This window comes from Trichoderma virens (genome assembly GCF_000170995.1).
Source record: "Trichoderma virens Gv29-8 chromosome Unknown TRIVIscaffold_91, whole genome shotgun sequence".
Classification (NCBI taxonomy): Eukaryota; Fungi; Ascomycota; class Sordariomycetes; order Hypocreales; family Hypocreaceae; genus Trichoderma; species Trichoderma virens.
In genome coordinates this window covers 1558595-1575524 of record NW_014013658.1, presented here as the reverse complement: position 1 = coordinate 1575524, position 16930 = coordinate 1558595, and the positions used below count along the sequence as shown (strand labels likewise).

The window sequence follows — 16930 nt, the reverse complement described above, 5'->3', positions numbered from 1 at the left end:
ATAAGGACACTGGGAGGAGACGGTGATGGTGGTGTCAGCTTCTAGTATTAATACTTTAATACGGCTAATATAATTCCGCCCACCATCCAAAAATCTCGTCAGCCTTACCAGGAATTTCCATTGGTCTGTTTGAGAAGCACAGCTATGCCATGTCGGGTCTAAGAATAACAACCAATCAAGGTCAGATGGAAAAAGCGGTACGAATCTGCCGATGGCCATGCTTGAGCCTCATCAGATTGAGACAAAAGCACTCCACTTTCAGCCCTGACTCCTATCAAGCTTACCTATAGGCATGCCGTCTTTACCATGACTGCTAGTAGGTATGCTTGTGCGAGTATACTTCAAGTGAGAGCCAACCCCCCACCTTGCATGGGTAAGCGCATAGCCTGGAGCAAAAATAGGTACAAAGTGGCAAGCCTTGACGCTAATATCCAAGCTTTTTGAGAATGGGACCCCAGCCTACACCCGCAGGCAAATCTGCCTGTTAACATGGAGCCCCATTGGCCCTACCGAACTTCTAATCATTAAAACAATTCGCCTCACATTCGCAGAGTAGGCGGGTCAGAAGCAAGATCGTGGCTGAGTACATCCATTGTTGAGATCCAATATAGATCAAAGGCGCAGGGTTCCGGAGAAACGGCAAGGAAAGGAAGAAGCAGGAGACGATGCTGGCAACCAAATTCATTAGCGAAAGTGTTCTCCAGCGGCTGCTTCGCGTTGTTGTTATGTGAAAATACTAGCGGAGCGATCTTCTCTTGTGATGAGCATCCGTAGCCAAGTTTCGTGATTTTGTCTGCTTGCTGATACCGCAATCAAATTTGTTGGCAATGGGTGCCCTGGTCATTCTGTCTCGACGGCTCATTAGCCATTTCGTGTCAACTTTTGGCGGGCCTCGAATATCACTAGTGCTGACCAGACCTTGCAAGTACTCTGGCGCGAACCAGTGGCTGAGACAAGTTCTCCTCACACGATCGAGCCGAAATCCGGTCTGTTACTTCAATAACCGCTGATTATTCTGCTGCTTTACAAATTTCAATGAATCCTGTAAGGGGAAATAGCAGTCATTGTGATTTTTTTTTTTTTTTTTTTTTTGCGAAGCGTTGCCCATGTCTCTACTGTGCCCTCTCAGGAGACCGATAGGTATTGTATTTTGGTCAGAAACCCAGAAGGTCGGGTTAGGCTTCGGTTAGCAGCTATGGAGTTCTCCGTACACTAGTGATAAACAAGAAACGGCTCAAGTGGGACTTCCAAAGCTGGTGTCTTGCTGAGAAGTTGTAACAAGGATCTCAATTGGGTCGCAAGAGGAAGAGACTGGTTCAAGGAGTCTAGAACAAACAGCTAGTGAAGTTGGTTATGAGGAAACAGGGGATTGGCTTTGTGTGAGAAAATATTGTCCGGTGCAATAATTGTTGCCAAGAGAGTCTGAACCCTGGCTGACAAGCAAATGTGAGACTGCACAGCAACTACTTGACCTCTTCGATGTCTCTATCAATTATGGTACAATTATTGCTCCTACGGGACCTACCAAGTGCCGAGGACTCTCGGAATCACGCAAGTACACAGACACGAATGCCCGGCATATTGGCTCTACACTATCTGGTATGTGCCATGAATCATATGGAGTACGGAGTACGCACGCGGCTTATGTAACTTCTTAAAAGAGCAATTCCACCAATCGCTTCACTCAAGTGGAGTTTCTGTCAGACGTATTCAGCAAGATTATTAACCATATATGGTGTGATGATTCAATTGGTGTTAAGCGCGATTATTAATCTAGATAGCAGTGACTAACAGTTGGACGCTTGAAGAAAGATACACAGCAGAAACGCAGACTATTTTTGGATACCGAGCTCAGCTGCTAACCAATAGAAAGCTGGAAGCAGCCTTGAAAGCTTTGTACCGTAATTCCGAAAGACAAACGTAGTAATTTTTGCCTCGTCAGGCTCTATGCAAGCAGGCATGGGTCGGCCGGTAAGCAATATTTGATACCCTGTGGACTCTCAATTGAAAGGATGGTCCTGGATCTTCTATTGTCAGCATGAACCCAGCTAGCTGGCATTTTGATGCCTATCCGGCACAAAGGCGTGATCTACATGCATCATTAAGGCTACAGTTCATTTCGGCACCAACTGACCCCTTTACAGAATATTAGTATGTAATGATGCTCCTCAGTGTGCTTTACTCCGTACTCATACTTCATCTAGAATAGACTAAAATCTCTAGAATAAAAACAGCTAATGGTCGGTCTTTGCCAGAAACTGGTATATTCAGCGAGAGTCTAAAAACACAAGGTTGAGTTACACTAGGCGCTTTTAGTGGTGTAATTAGCTCAAAGTTTTTGATAAAACCATATGTACCAACCTAAATCAGCAAGTTCATTCGACTTCTCATTGCTTTAGATTGGCAGCGTAAGACAACGCTGTTACAAAGCTATATCGCCATAGGGATGGCGTGATTCACTTAGTTACTCGACCCGAAAAATACTGAGATTGATGGAGAAGTGTTTTTTCACGTTCAATGCAGAGGTGGAATCCAAGCACGACCTAGATGCAGGATCCTGCTAATAGATAGGTTGTTTTAATTCTTTGTATCATAGCTTCACGAGCTCGAGTGTATCCATCTATAAGAAACCAGACCTTTTGTGCCTAATACATGAAAAAAAGAGACTCGAATCACTCTACGGAACGAACTGTATAGGCCTTGTGCTCGGTGATTCCGTGCGCATGATGCTCTACACCGAGTTTCTTATTCTAATTTACTCATCTTACTCTGTTCACTTATTCATATTACATGTATGGGCTAAATCCACATTACTTTAATTTATTCAACACTTGGATATTGTCGTATTTGCCTGTCTTGCCACTAATCGAATCCAGTTCACATCATTTCAGGGGGATACAAATGTAGTATTCATTCGTCACTCCCTCATCGTGCAGCACAAATAGGGGCTACCGTCGTATTGTAGTGGTGTAGTACCTACAAGACCAGGGAGTAAATGAGTGTGCTATTCCATAAGTACTCAGATCATCGAGTCATATGCCACCTTGCCAGGTCCAGGGTGCAACTCATAGTCCAGCTCAGTAGGTCTTGCCTCCCACTTAACACTCCCGTATTTCCACTTAAATTTCATACACTCGCTGCACCCATTGCCTTGAGCTTGTGTTGGGTAAATCGAGCCGCCGGTGATTCCAGTCCTCAGACTCGGAATCCTCTTAGCTGTATGAAGAAATACATGCTTATCTTCTTCATGCTGAGAGGGGTTCTAAAGGAGGAGATCGGTGATGGCTCTGAATCGGCCGTGTAGCTTCTAAAAGTTTTCTCATCATCAGCTAAACCTGACAGCTCCTCCTGTTATCATCCTTCTAATTGTCCCTTCCCCGTCTTTGCACCGAACTTTTGCCATAGAGTTCTTTCTTCTCTCTGCACTGCAAATTCTACACCTTTTCTTTACCGTTGCCCCAGAGAGCCATAAATTGAGGCGTAAAAACGATTTGCGTAATTTAGCAGCATAATGATTTACAAACTATTCTAATGTAGCATCGTGTATCAAGCAACTTAGAGAACCGGTGTGGAGGATATACTTTTGGCTTCATCATCAAGAAAAGAACTCGATCACTCTTTTGTAAGTCTTCTTTTCCATCTCTATAGTTCACAAACCATCGCATAAACAAGTCTCGTTACAGCTTCACGAAAATCTTCAAGGTTGACACGAATTATAACTTGAGACGTATACGACGCTCCAGTAGCGTAAAATCGCATAAAAATGATTAATATGTTATTCGCATAAGGCTTCCACGTTTTTAATTTTCGAATGTCGACTTAATCAAGAAGTCGGTAGAACTCAACCTTGCCCCGCGAAAATGGACGACATGCTAGCAAACCCCGTATATGCCAGAAAGGCGAATTTCTTGAAACTTGGACAAGTTAGTTTATTTACTTCTATTCGTTCAAGATACTACTCTTTTCAGAGGTCAGAGTTATTACCCAACGGCTACTCTTAAGTGGGTTCTGCTATACACATATCCACCATCCAATGCGATGCCTTCGAAACCTACATGTCAATTGAGTTGCACAGCTATAAGATATGAAATACATGAACACTTCGATATTACGTGGGGATATTATAACCACCAAAAAAGAGTTTTCCGCAGTGGTTGCCGTCCACACGGCTATGAGTGAGTGCTGCCATATCAGTCTAGAGCAAAAGTGCTGCTGCGTGAAGAATCATAGTTTCATGCTTCCAAATTGATCCCATATGTGAATTGGAAATTGGCGCTCCAATCATTCGCCTTAGATTCAATCACAATCTGGCACTACGTGTATACTTGGAATCTGTGGCTTAGCCGTTACATAAGTGGATATTCTTTGACGAAATGATCACATACGGCTGCCTTTGTGTGCAGTGAACAGTAGACAGCATAACATTCCATGTTCCACAACACGCAGTTTCGTGATAGATATCCAAGCAGCCAATTCGGCCAAATTTGTCGATGAGTTGAGCTATTTTGGCATACATACCTCGATACACGCCAAATAGATCGGTATTTTGTCCTGTGTAAGTGCTTTCAATTACTAGTGTTTCAATGAAGTTCTCAGAGGATGGAGCAGTTTATGACACATCAATGCAGAGAATTTCACACTGATAGAATCCAGTTATGCTCAGATGAAAAATACTTGCTCTGGCAAAATATTTGCTCTGGTGGTGGCCGGTGGAAGTGGCTTGCTATACATTTCACCCACTTAGGCTACCAAAAGCACATACTTCATGTCTACCACACAGCAATAGAGCAGTTTCAACGGAATCATATCTCACGATCGAAAGAGTTTTGGAATTCACGCCCAAGTCCTGCACATCAGAGGGACCAATACCAGAGATTTCTTGGCAGATTAGACTACATTCAGCTACTAAATCTCAGCACATGTGTACGAAAGATGCTCTATACCAAGGAAAGTTTCCCTCTTTGGTCATTTCCTTCCTCCTTGCAGATGAAGAGCCATCGATTTTGGCAGTAGCAAAGCAATCATGGGTGCAGGAAAGCCGTCTCTGTACTATGAAGCTGTATTGTTATTAAGAGATATTGCAAAATTGAATCGCTACTCACCAATAGCAAACTACAAATCAATTAGAGACTGGATAACCGCGGACTTTTATTCTGATTGCTGACTGGGTAATCGGCACCATGCACTTCTTCAATCTACCTTGATACTCTTAAGTCTGGGGAAGGTTGGAATACAGACTAATGAAATTTGATATTTAGATAAAGCATTAGGCAATCCCGTCTTGATCATGTCACTTTGAGAACAATCTAGCTTGGACAAAATGGGAAGATTAGTTATCGAGATTATTTGGGCACCATGTAAGCTCGCCTATGCATGTCTTTCAGCGGGAACACGGCTCCCCAGATCGTCGATAAAGTGAATTGAATTATAGATTAGATTCTCATAGTTTGGTTAATGCCCACTATATGCCACTAAAACTAGCAATCACCACTCGATCAGTCTTGACATAATATGGAGCATCCCATACCGACATGGAAGGTTGACGTGTCGTTAGCCTCTACCCTATAACTCCGGTAGAAATGCCGTGGGCTTAATTATGCTTTGTTCCTTCACATATATTAGCTTATATGAGCAATTGTGTTGAGTTTTTGATTCAAAAATTTAATACATATACACATACAATTAGAGGGCTGTAAAGAGCGGGTTGAAGAGCCCCCTGAAATACAGCAGCAAGAAGAGGCTTCCCGTAAACCGCAATCAGCAAGTCAATACTCCGTATTTTGCTGCCATTAGTAGCGCTCCACAATGGCCGCAATTCTCAAGGAAGTACGGAGTACTCCGCACTCCGTAAGCAGTATTTTAATAGAATTTATCTTCATTTTCCACTGGATTTCTGCCGCTAGAGATGACTTGTATGGATCGGACTTTGACATCTTTGCCGCTTCTCCGTACATACAGCGAGCGGTATCTTAGTGTACAGTGGAAAAAAAAAAAAAAGCCCCGAAATCCCGCTTGGGACATTACGAGTTTTAATGCTTTGTGGAAGTTGGGAAATATTGTTCGGCGATAAAAAAAATTTCTACTCTACTGCTCGCATAATCCTCCGCATATTCGGATGGTATGTACATCATCGGAGTGCCAAGCACTTCCTGCTCGTCGTCGCCCTCCGTATGCGGCAAGTGTTTCGATCGACTCTATCAAACTACGGAACACTTGGATTGTTGAAATCCCTCCGAATGTAGCGCTGTACAAGTATGTGCCTTGCGTTAGCTTCGAATATCGTGAGATCCCTTGTACGTAAACCGCAACCACCAGCGTACAGCACTTCAGATGTAGATATACAACATTGAAGTCGTCGTATGCCTCGTCACACGTCGGCCAGCTGGCAGACATGACATCATACATATAAGTGGCGGTGGACATGCAGATTTGTTCGAGGCCTTCCATGTCAAGGCTGGGAATTTCACGCCCCCCCCGGCTCTTCTCCTTGAGCTTGCTGACATCCTTGGTAATTCTTCTGGATATTCAATTACAGACATGGAACACTTCAAGTACGAGTACTCTGCACCTCCGTACTTCGTGGTGTACTTGTAGAGTAAGACTCACGACAAAAGGCCTCCAAAGTGATGCAAAATTGAGCGGGACATACCCAACTTATGGTGTGCTAAAATCTTCCGCGGCCTCTAGGCTGTCATTTAGCAAGGATGTCAACCCTAGTACACCAACGAACCCCTGCCCTGGAAAGGCGATGTGCATGCAAGAGTCAGCATCAAGGACAGGTGAATGAAAAGGAGAACGAGCAGGCGCTTTGGTCTGCAGAAACCAATTCAGGAAATTAGAACGCTGGAAGGCAATTGGACTGATCAGATGAACTTATGTAAAATGCAAGGGATCTCACTTGTATAATGCTACATCTGTTCGGCTGCTGATCCGGCAGATACCGAACCGTTACATATGCGCCACGCCAGGTACTGGTAGATGGCCCACGCCCGCTAAACAAGTGTTTTAGTGTAGGAGCCTACCCGAGGGCTAATCGGATACGATCAGATAGGAATGAGATCTAGAGCACGCTGAGTCGTGGTTTGTCTACAATTGCGGGAGATCATGTTCCGAATGAATGCAGTAGCAAGAAACGATAAATACCAAAAATTGTTGTGACGGGTAAACGAAGCTGGTCTTAATTCGCACTGTTGTCGGCGTCCATGGCATACGAGGTGTCTTACGCTGATCCAGTCAAGTGACCATGGGGTACAAGTTCGAGACACAAGTGACCAAGCTTTTAGGTGGCCTGGCACTGCTACTTTGAGGATGGTTAGAAATCTAACCTTAGCATGGTAGTATACTCCGTACACAGCCATAAGTAACGGAATTAATAATCATCATAGCCTTGCCGCAACTTGCCGCATCGCTGTGTTTCAATGGTGGGATCACGGAGCAAAGTCCAATAGAAGTCGTACGTCGCGGCGGTCCTTGCTACGGTTGAATGAGAATTTGACAAAAATTAGCAATTTTTCCGTATCTACTCCGTACTATAAGTTGCTCGTCGATGCCGAGCTGCCGGGGCCCTCTACCACCGGGGGATCCATTGAGTCTTTGCCAACTGGCCTAGTTGCTACGTAAAGTCGGAGTTTAGGACGTATCATGCTTGTTCTCGTACTAACAATATTAGTTGTTGAATCCCCCAAGGCAAGTTACCATGCGTACTTTGCCACCCTTGTCCTCACATTTAGAAACGCCGATATCAATTCTTACAATTGTGCCGGGGCGCTGGTCTTTTTAATGCTCCACCAAGCCTGAAGCTAACTGTATACTCCGTACTATTTAAACACAACCCTGTCAACTCTCACATGGACCAAACAACTTGGTCAGCCTACGGCCCCCTTTGTTTACTGTGCTTTGGAAATATCGGAGTTTTGTTGAAAACGGAAAAACGTCGCCGTGTTGGATCCATTATTATTCTGAATGACGATCAGGAGAACACCGTAGTCTTAGGAAACCTTGCGGAGTTGCTATTGCCGGCTCTTAGTGGAGGGTAACAAAATTGTATCTTCTTTTGGCAAAAATTTATCCGGTTATCCTCATCTTCGATTACAATTGCTATGGTGATTTGCCCTTCCCCATTTACGTCTTTGTGGATGGGAACCGAGGCTTCGTTTCAGCCTTGACGATTTACAACTTCCGTAGTCCGACATTCTGGCTGACGGAACCCGTCTTTTACGAGTACTGTACGAGTATATTCACCATTCACCTACTTAAATATCCGCCTCTTGTCAAAAAGTGTCTAGGGCTTACACCATCACACCCTCAGCGGGACGGCCCAGGAACAGATGCAGTGTGGATCGTCACCTTGAATTACTCCTCTTAGACAACGTAACAATGCTAGAAATCGAGTCTCTGCTACCACAATAGAGCACAACCACATCTAGAATTGAGCGCCGGGTCCGCAGAACCGGGTCCGCCAAGACACGGCATCACCTCGGTATAGACTTGGGCTGGCTGGGGTGGCTTCTAGTGCTCAAGTAAGAGTGGTGAGACACGCAATTGATACCAGGCATAAGCAGTCTTCGTGGTGGTGCTATTCGCACTCCTATCCCAATGGCGGATAGACGGGGCGTGAGGGCAGCGGAACATGCCTGGATGCAATGGCTAGTCAGGAGAGCCTTGTTTGTACCCCATAACTGTCAAAACCCAGGCCAAGTGAGAGGGAATAGCACCCCCCGCAAAGGTTGAGAGAGAAGAGCCGGATCAATATAAAAGGAGGCGTAGGTCTCGGCCTCTCTTGGAGCAGAAGCAACAGCAACAGCAGCGAACATCAAGTACTCAATCTCTTGATAGTCAAAATCTGCAAAGCAAGATGCATCTGTCTTCAACAGTCCTGATGGCTGCCGCCGGGGCGGTGGCCCAGTCGACGGTCGACCTGTCTGGCCTTCCAGCCTTCTTAAAATCTAGCTCAAGCACCAACTGGCCAACACTCCTGAACATTGGCAAGCAGATCTGGAGTGATCCAGAGGTTGGCTTGGACGAAACTCACGCTCATGACCGCATTGTCAACTACTTCTCCTCGATCGCGGGCTGGACGGTAGATGGATCGGCATACGCCGGCCTCCCGACCGCATTCAGGGCCGAGTTTGACAACCGGCCTGCCGGCTTTACTGGCGATCTCCCTACTGTAGGCTTCCTGGCTGAGTATGACGCTCTGGTTGGTATTGGCCATGCCTGTGGCCACAACCTCATCGCTCTCAATGGCATTTCGGCTGCCAAGTTCGCCAGTGAGGCGCTGGCACACTTCAACATTCCCGGCCGCATCATCGTGGTCGGAACTCCCGATGAAGAGAATGCGGCTGGCAAGTTCAAGCTCAACAACTTGAACGCCTTTGCCGACTCAGAAATCTGGTTGATGGCTCACCCAACCACCACGAGTGCCATCCAGCCAATGAATGCTCGTCTCAACTACTTTGCCACCTTTGTGGGCAACACCCACCCCGAGGCCGTTGCAAACGCCTACAGTGCCCTGAATATTGTGCAGAACCTGAAGGGACTACCCGGAACCAGCTCCTCCGCCGTTGGCATTGAAAATGTTGGTGTCTATGCGACCAACATTGTCCAGACTGTCATCCAGCTCGGCGTTGCTGGCTTGAGCCTTGATACCGTCACCAATACTGTCTCTAGCATCCTCGATTCAACTTACCCCAATGTTACCTTTTCTGCTACCACCGATGATAACGGCGTTGCCCTGACGATGAACGGACCTGGTGGCCATGCTTCAGACGCAACCAAGGGACCGCTGGTTCTCTCAGTGAACACCTTCAACGCCCTCAAGAACACTGCTGGTGTCTCGTTCTACCTGCCCGGTAACATCTCCATCAACGAGCTCGATATCACTATTGACATGCGCACTCGTTACACCACTGACCTCAACTCTGTGGCCAACTTTGTCAGCGCTGCTCTTGGAACTCTTCCCAAGAGTATCTCTCACGATGTCCAGTATCCGGCTCTGGAGGTCACGCCTTTCCTCGGCCAGGAGTTTGTCAACATTGTTGGAACCGCCGACTATGGACTGACCAACTTCCCCATCAGTACCTTTGCTCCCGCCTCGACTGATGCCTCGTGGGTGCAAGACCCTGTTCTCGACCCTGTTAGTCACAACTTGACGTCGGCAGCCAAGGCGGTGCTTCACGCCAATTTCGGTATCTGCACAAACGCTTCTGGAGCTGGCTGCGCGTTTAACCATGAGCCGGGGTTCAAGAATTTGGCCAACACCGACTTTGCCTATGCGCAAACGGAGATCATCGCCAGGGCAGAGGCTCATCTTGCAGTGGAGCTGCTGGCGAATCCCGCTGATTTCCAGAAAGCGACTGCGATTCTGTCAAACTAATTGACAGGTGACCGCGAGTTGTGGATCGATAATATGTTGTATTACTGTACTCCGGAGTATGGGGAAAACCTCGGGTGGAGTTTGACGTGAAGAACGGAAATGATAATGTAATGTAGATGATAGAAGGCTTAGACCAATAGAGATTCACCATGCTTATGGTATAATGCAGAGCTTTTATGTCCCGTACCATGTGACTGATGCTCCGATTTTTGCTGAAGTTCGCCAATGTCGGATCAAGCATAATACTAGACAAATGAATCAGTTCTACTTTACAAGCAATGATACGGAGTAGCTCTATACTTATGTTGACTTGTGGTTGACAATGCTCCAGTAACAGACGCGGTTGCTTTTGCGTCAGTGAAGCAATGCAGTCCGGATTGACCCCCCTTTACGTCTGCCCATGATGTGTAGATATGGCTTTGAAGCTGCTATCAGTACAAGGGTTATATGCACGATATTTAGGGATTTATGCATGCGATGAGGGAGGGACAGGGTTCGTTGGTGGCGTTCAACTCTCCTATTAGTAAATCGCCCTCTAGCGAGCGGTCAACATGGGTCAGCCGCAAATGCGTCGTAAGAGAGATTGATCTCATTCATTTGAAATTTAATTTTGTTGTTTGACACCTCGATGATACTGCGTAACGCCTCGGTTTGACCACCCAAATGCTTGTGTTGCGCCATTCGACCTCGTTCAAATCCACGAGGCGACTGTTTCCTCTTTGGACGGGCTCGCGGGCATTCAAATCCGACCCCCCATCAATGGCTATGCAGCTGTGAGTTGCAGCCTCTAGCGCGACGGGTCACAAAAGTTAAGAAAGACCTGCCAGAGAACGACACGTTGCACTGGTGTGGGTGCTAAGCTATTGCCGATCTGCTGAGCATCGTGTAGCATGTTGGAGACAGAAAAAGAGGAGAGCAAGCGCAGCTTATGGTGTTGGCGCCGGTTACATTTGTCTTAGTCGTACAACTGAAAAAGATCCTTCTGAAAGAACCAAAACACTCGTTGTCTGTTTTGATGTCTGTGGTTTCCCGTCCCGTGGTAGCGGTAATAGACTTTTGCAATTGTATCTGCTTGACCGGCTTCAAACTCAGGCGCCTCAAAGCACATGGCCACTTTTCAGCATCGGAGGATAGCGGGCACATCCTGGATTTAACTGGGACTTGTCCTCCCCTTATTTTATCCTCCCGGCAGGGAAAGGATCGGAGAAAGGGCAGAATAGATTCAGGAATAAAACCCGAAATCTGCAGAAGAAACAAATGCACGGCAGCGGGACGGGAGGACCAGCACCCGGCTGGCTTTTCTTCAAACTAGCTCAGCCGTCAATGCTACCATAAAAGGAGCGTACATGAGCTCCGTAATAATCTCCCAGTAAGGCTCCTTGTTGAAGAGAGATGCCCCGTGCTTGTGCGTTGAAAAGCTGCTAGAGCCAACAGCGATTTGTCTGTCTCTTCCCCACCTCCATTGTCATCACCCTTGTCCCCACGCCGATCCCACCCTCAGCCGTTCTTGATTCATCCTCATCGCTGTCTTCATGCGGCCTGGCCCTCTTTTCACACTTCTCTCTTTTCCCCCGTTGGTTTGATGTCGCACATACATGTACAGCAGCATGAACAACCGACTGTTGGCCGGCTCAATCGGATAAGTGACAGGTGCCTGTTCGACAACAGAAGCCAGAGGAGTCCCTGAGTACTGTGGCTTGGCGACGCAGCCGAGGCAGGCCCAGGCCGCATCAGCACTGCATCGGCGACTCTAGCTGCGGTTGTCTTGTATCTCTGGACACTGAGACCGGGGGAACTCGAGGCTTTCTGGGGCGAGACCCATGAATGCGCGACAAGGCGCGCACACCTCTGCAAGTAACTACATATGCTTACTCGACCATTTGCTCGTCTGCATACAAAGCACATATTTCGACGCTCTGCAGTCATACAGCGAGGGGACTCATTGGTGGACTCCGAGCCGAGTGGTATTTGCTCCAGCAGCCGGACTGCTTGTATGGAGCATGCTCATGGTAACGAATTACTACTATATATATTGATTTAATCGTCGGCCACCACTTACTGCTCAGCCGTCCCACTCTCGCCTACTCCTTATTCAATTGAGCTCAAACGAGAGCCGAAGAAGAAACTAGGGAGAAAAAGCGAAGAACAACCAGGAGGGAGCGGAACAAAGAAAATTGAAACATAGGCAGGAGGAGATAACAAGCAGAACAAGAATCGCGCTCGTTTTCATCAACGAATCCATGGAAAGAAATCCCGGACGAAGCTCCCCAGGTGCGGCTGGTGGAAGCAGTCAACAGCACCAGGACGCTGCGGAGGGCATCCTCCCAGCTGACCATTGGCGAGAGGTTAGTGTATTCTGAGAATCTGCAGGCAGGAAAACTTATGCAAACAGGTCGCACAGCGAGAAGGCAACGGACCCGAAGATGATGACGACGACGACGACGATTCTGCCCTTGGCTCTGATGCTGGCAGCTCCACCGCTTCGATAACCTCGAGCATTCTACAGTACCGAGAAATCCACGGGCGAAGATTCCATGGTGAAACTGGCAATGCACAGTATTGGTAAGTTGCTGCGTCTACCGTCTACCTAGTAGCTTTACTGGTAGCTTAGAAGAAGCGTGCTGATTTGATCATATGGTAACAGGCAGTCCAACGACGAGGCGGCGAACGAATCACTGGACATGAAGTAAGTGAAGCAATTCGAATAATATTCTTGTCAGAACAAACAACTACATAAATTTGGACACCGTTTGGAACGAGAGCTAATTGGTTCAACACAGCCATCATGCACTTTCTATGGCCATGGGAGATAAGTTATTCATGGCACCATTAGTCAAGGAAAATATCAAAGTCAATACCACCCCCCCTTCAACATCTCAATGTGCACCGTCGACATGATTGAACTGACACTAGATATCTTGCGATTAGAAAGCCCTTGACATAGGCACTGGTACAGGTCAGCGTCCATTCACACTACTCGACTGATACTCTTTATTTCCTCAAGCTGACTTCCTCATTCTTTCTATAGGGATATGGGCTATGTGAGAATTGATTCCGGCAGTCTCCTGGCTGCATAAACTCCATGCTTACATCTTCGCAGTGATTTTGCTGATGAGTATCCCGATGCTCAGGTCATTGGCACTGACATTTCCCCAATCCAGCCAACATGGGTACCTCCAAACCTTCAATTGTAAGTCTATACCAGCACCAGATTGATTTTTGCCGCAGAAACATTCCATTCTTTCATAGCCCATTCGTCCGGAAAATATGACTCATTCGATGAATGAATTAGCGAAATCGAGGACTGCACACAGGATTGGACATTTCGCAACCAAGATTTTGACTATGTGCATATGCGATGGCTCCTTGGCAGCATCCAGGACTGGGATGCCCTGCTGCAGCAAGCATATCGCGTACTGCGGCCGGGAGGTTACATTGAGAGCCTGGAAACTTCGGCAATCATGACAAGCGATGATGGCACTGTCACAGAGACCTGTGCCATGGGACAATGGGGCAAGTTCTTTATCACTGGTGGGAAAAAGATTGGAAGGTCCTTTACCGTTGTCGAAGATGAGACACAGAGAAAGTCTATAGAGGCAGCCGGCTTTGTTGACATTGAAGAATTCAATTTCAAGGTGAGTCCATGCCTCCAAAAACCAAAGCAAATCGCTCTCTGGCTAACCATGCTGGCCCTGCAGATGCCGATAGGAGGCTGGGCCAAGGATCCGAAGCTGAAGGAGCTCGGGCAATTCGCACAAATGGTCCTCGAAAGAGATGTCGAGGGCTACATTGTCTTCATGGCAAACACGCTGGGGTGGACGCGAGAGGAGATTCTGGTTTACATCGGCATGCTACGGCGGGATGTCAGATCGAAAAACTTTCATGCATATTATAATCAAAAAGTGGTGTGGGCAAGGAAGCCATTGGATGGAGAAAAGTGATGACACCCTTTTCTTCCGAGCCAATTGCTTTTTGTTTATTCTTGCTTTTCCAATACCAAAACCTTTTTGATGTATAATGCATAGGGCCGCTTCTTATCAGCACACAAATTCTCTTGCCTGCTTCTTGCTTCCATTTCGTTTTTAAAGGTGGTAGAAATTTGAATGTTGCGATTCCTGCGTGATGTGGACCACTCCATCTGTCGCATGTTAGGAGTTTTGTCAAGAATTTTGCTTTTATCACGAGGGCTTTTACTGCTGCAAGTTCTTTTAAGCGAGGCACCTATGGAGTACGTGTTGTCAGGTTTTTTTAGACACCAATGCATCTCGAATAAACCCTAGGATCATTCGGAGATTTTGCCCTTTCTCATTGGCAGAAGAGTGCCTGTGACGCTGTCCTAGACAGGGTTGTCGGCGGCAGTGGACCAAAAGGATGCTCAAATCCGACTTCACTGGTTCCACAACTGCTGCATCAACGGCCGTTCAACCGCTTTTGGTATGCTTGTTCCTTCTCCCTGTGTGATAGCGGCGATGTAGCCAACGCCGCTTGCTGCGTTGACCTGTAGAACTTGCATGCATATACGTGTACGTGGGGGGTTGTTGGAATGATGCCTGAACAGGCCACTACGAGGAGAAACAAAGCGATAGTATTACGCTCATATGAAACACTGACACTCGAGCAAATGCTACAAGGTTATGGGACTATACAAGATACTAGAGAATGCATAGATGAAGGTGAAAGACCCATGAGGTCGTTATCAATCGGTGGCTAACTTGTTGTATGTTTTGTACTCGATACTTAGTGATTTGTCCACTGGGAAATCTCTGTGAAGGCGCAATTGGTTTTCTCCAAGCACATCTTTTCTCGCATTCATAGCTCAACTGACGCTTTCCTATTTTACTAATTCCTTTTCTCAAACACAGATGGCAAGCAAGATGTGTCCTGGAGTGGGTCGAGACGCCATCCGATGAAGCCTTCAGACGCTAGTCGCGAAGCTGAATCTACAGCATTTGACGGCCCAGAGCGGAACCGGCATGGAAAAGCTATGACCATATGTGTTGAATGATATTGATCTCTTTCTACTCCGTGGTTTCTTCTTATTTGGTATCGCTACTCTAACTCCAGTCTCATCAAACATGAAGTATCTTGGCCATGATACTCAGGTTGAGCTTGTCAGGATAAATTGCTCCGGGAAATAGCATAAATCCATGGGCTGCAACCAATAGGGCGGCAGCCCCCACTAAAACTTGCCAAATCAAACATCAAATCGAAACGCCTCATTCAAAGTCTGAAATGCTCTATGGAGTACACATTGGCTACAACGCAAGGCTTTGTCGAAGCCTGGTGGAGAGAACGCGGCGATACATCTGCACAACCTCATACAAGACGACGCAAATCACGAGACAATCATCGGCCATGGGCTCTGGACAGCCAGCCGGGACTCACCTGGCCTTTCACCATGACGGAAAACTGCTCAGTTTGAAGACGGAATTGGTATCAATACGGCCCTTCTCTGCAGTAGAGGAGCAAAATCGCGCTGTTTTCAAGGATGGCGGCGATGATGACTACGTTGTCGTGACCAAGGAGACCATCTTCCATCCGCAGGGCGGTGGTCAGCCCTCAGATGAAGGCACAATCTCAGCAACCGCATCGGAGGACGGCCAGTCTCCCGTCTCCATCGATATTAGGGCAGCACGCATGGATGTCGTAAATGACGGCCTGGTGCTACATCTCGGTCGCTTCAAGGATCCTTCAGCCGCAGAGAAGCTTCAGCCAGGCGACGTCGTTGAGCAGACGATTGACGCTGAGAAGCGCCTCCTCTACTCGCGGCTGCACACTGCGGGCCACGTTCTTGGATCAGCTGTGAGGCATCTGCTCGAGAAGGAAATCGAGGGCTTCGACGAACTCAAGGCATCTCATTTCCCCGACAGCGCGGCCTGCGAGTTTCGTGGTCTGATCGAGGGCAAGTGGAAGCAGCCGATTCAGGATCGCGTCGATGAGTATCTTCGCCGCGCAATGCCGGTAGAGATTGACTTCTGGACTGAAGACGATTTCCGACGAGAGGGCTTGGAGCGCTTGATTCCAGACCGCAGCCTGTTGCCTCCCGGAGAGACCAAGTTCCGAGTGGTGCGCATTGTAGGAGCAGAGGTTTATCCTTGCGGAGGCACACATGTCGATACTACGGACCTGTGCGGCGCAACGACGGTGAAGAAGATCGGGAGGAGCAAAGGCATCAGCCGCGTCAGTTACACAGTTGCTTGATGGGCGATTTGGGAGACCGATAACGGCACGGCTTGAAGCAATAAACGGCCGCTGGTATAGATGATTACATATGACATCTCGATGCATAGACACATGGATATGGGTGATTAGACTCTCTTGGCATGGGAAATAGATGGATAGGCCGCAGTCAGCCGCAGTCAGCCGTGCCATCATCGCGTTAATCTCCTTTGTTCCTGTGATGCAAAAACGTGGCGTTGAAGCAGGTTGGCCGATCTGGCTGCAATCTCCGACCTCGCTCAAGGCAGAACATAAGTTTCCGGTACGACGATCGCCCCATCAGCAACTAGTAGCATCTCCATTCACGGGTATACAAATGATATATCTCCTATCATG

The 16930-nt window shown here is 47.3% G+C and overlaps 3 protein-coding genes across 3 annotated transcripts; all 3 read left to right on the top strand.

Annotated features, from left to right (window-relative positions):
* Positions 1 to 8878: 8878 nt before the first annotated feature.
* TRIVIDRAFT_64933 (uncharacterized protein) lies at positions 8879 to 10375 on the top strand (the record flags this gene model as incomplete). Its single annotated transcript, XM_014094976.1, has 1 exon — positions 8879 to 10375. The coding sequence occupies one exon, from the start codon at positions 8879 to 8881 to the stop codon at positions 10373 to 10375; it is 1497 nt and encodes a 498-aa protein (XP_013950451.1).
* Positions 10376 to 11989: 1614 nt separating this feature from the next.
* TRIVIDRAFT_87441 (uncharacterized protein) lies at positions 11990 to 14436 on the top strand (the record flags this gene model as incomplete). The annotated part of the gene is made up of 9 exons (XM_014094975.1): positions 11990 to 12720; positions 12768 to 12937; positions 13020 to 13061; positions 13156 to 13225; positions 13304 to 13331; positions 13404 to 13416; positions 13476 to 13565; positions 13668 to 14010; positions 14074 to 14436. 9 exons carry the CDS (start codon positions 12616 to 12618, stop codon positions 14314 to 14316), a joined length of 1104 nt encoding a protein of 367 aa, XP_013950450.1.
* A 1184-nt stretch (positions 14437 to 15620) lies between these two features.
* TRIVIDRAFT_217171 (uncharacterized protein) lies at positions 15621 to 16718 on the top strand (the record flags this gene model as incomplete). Its single annotated transcript, XM_014094974.1, has 1 exon — positions 15621 to 16718. The coding sequence occupies one exon, from the start codon at positions 15731 to 15733 to the stop codon at positions 16574 to 16576; it is 846 nt and encodes a 281-aa protein (XP_013950449.1).
* Between the last annotated feature and the right edge of the window lie 212 nt (positions 16719 to 16930).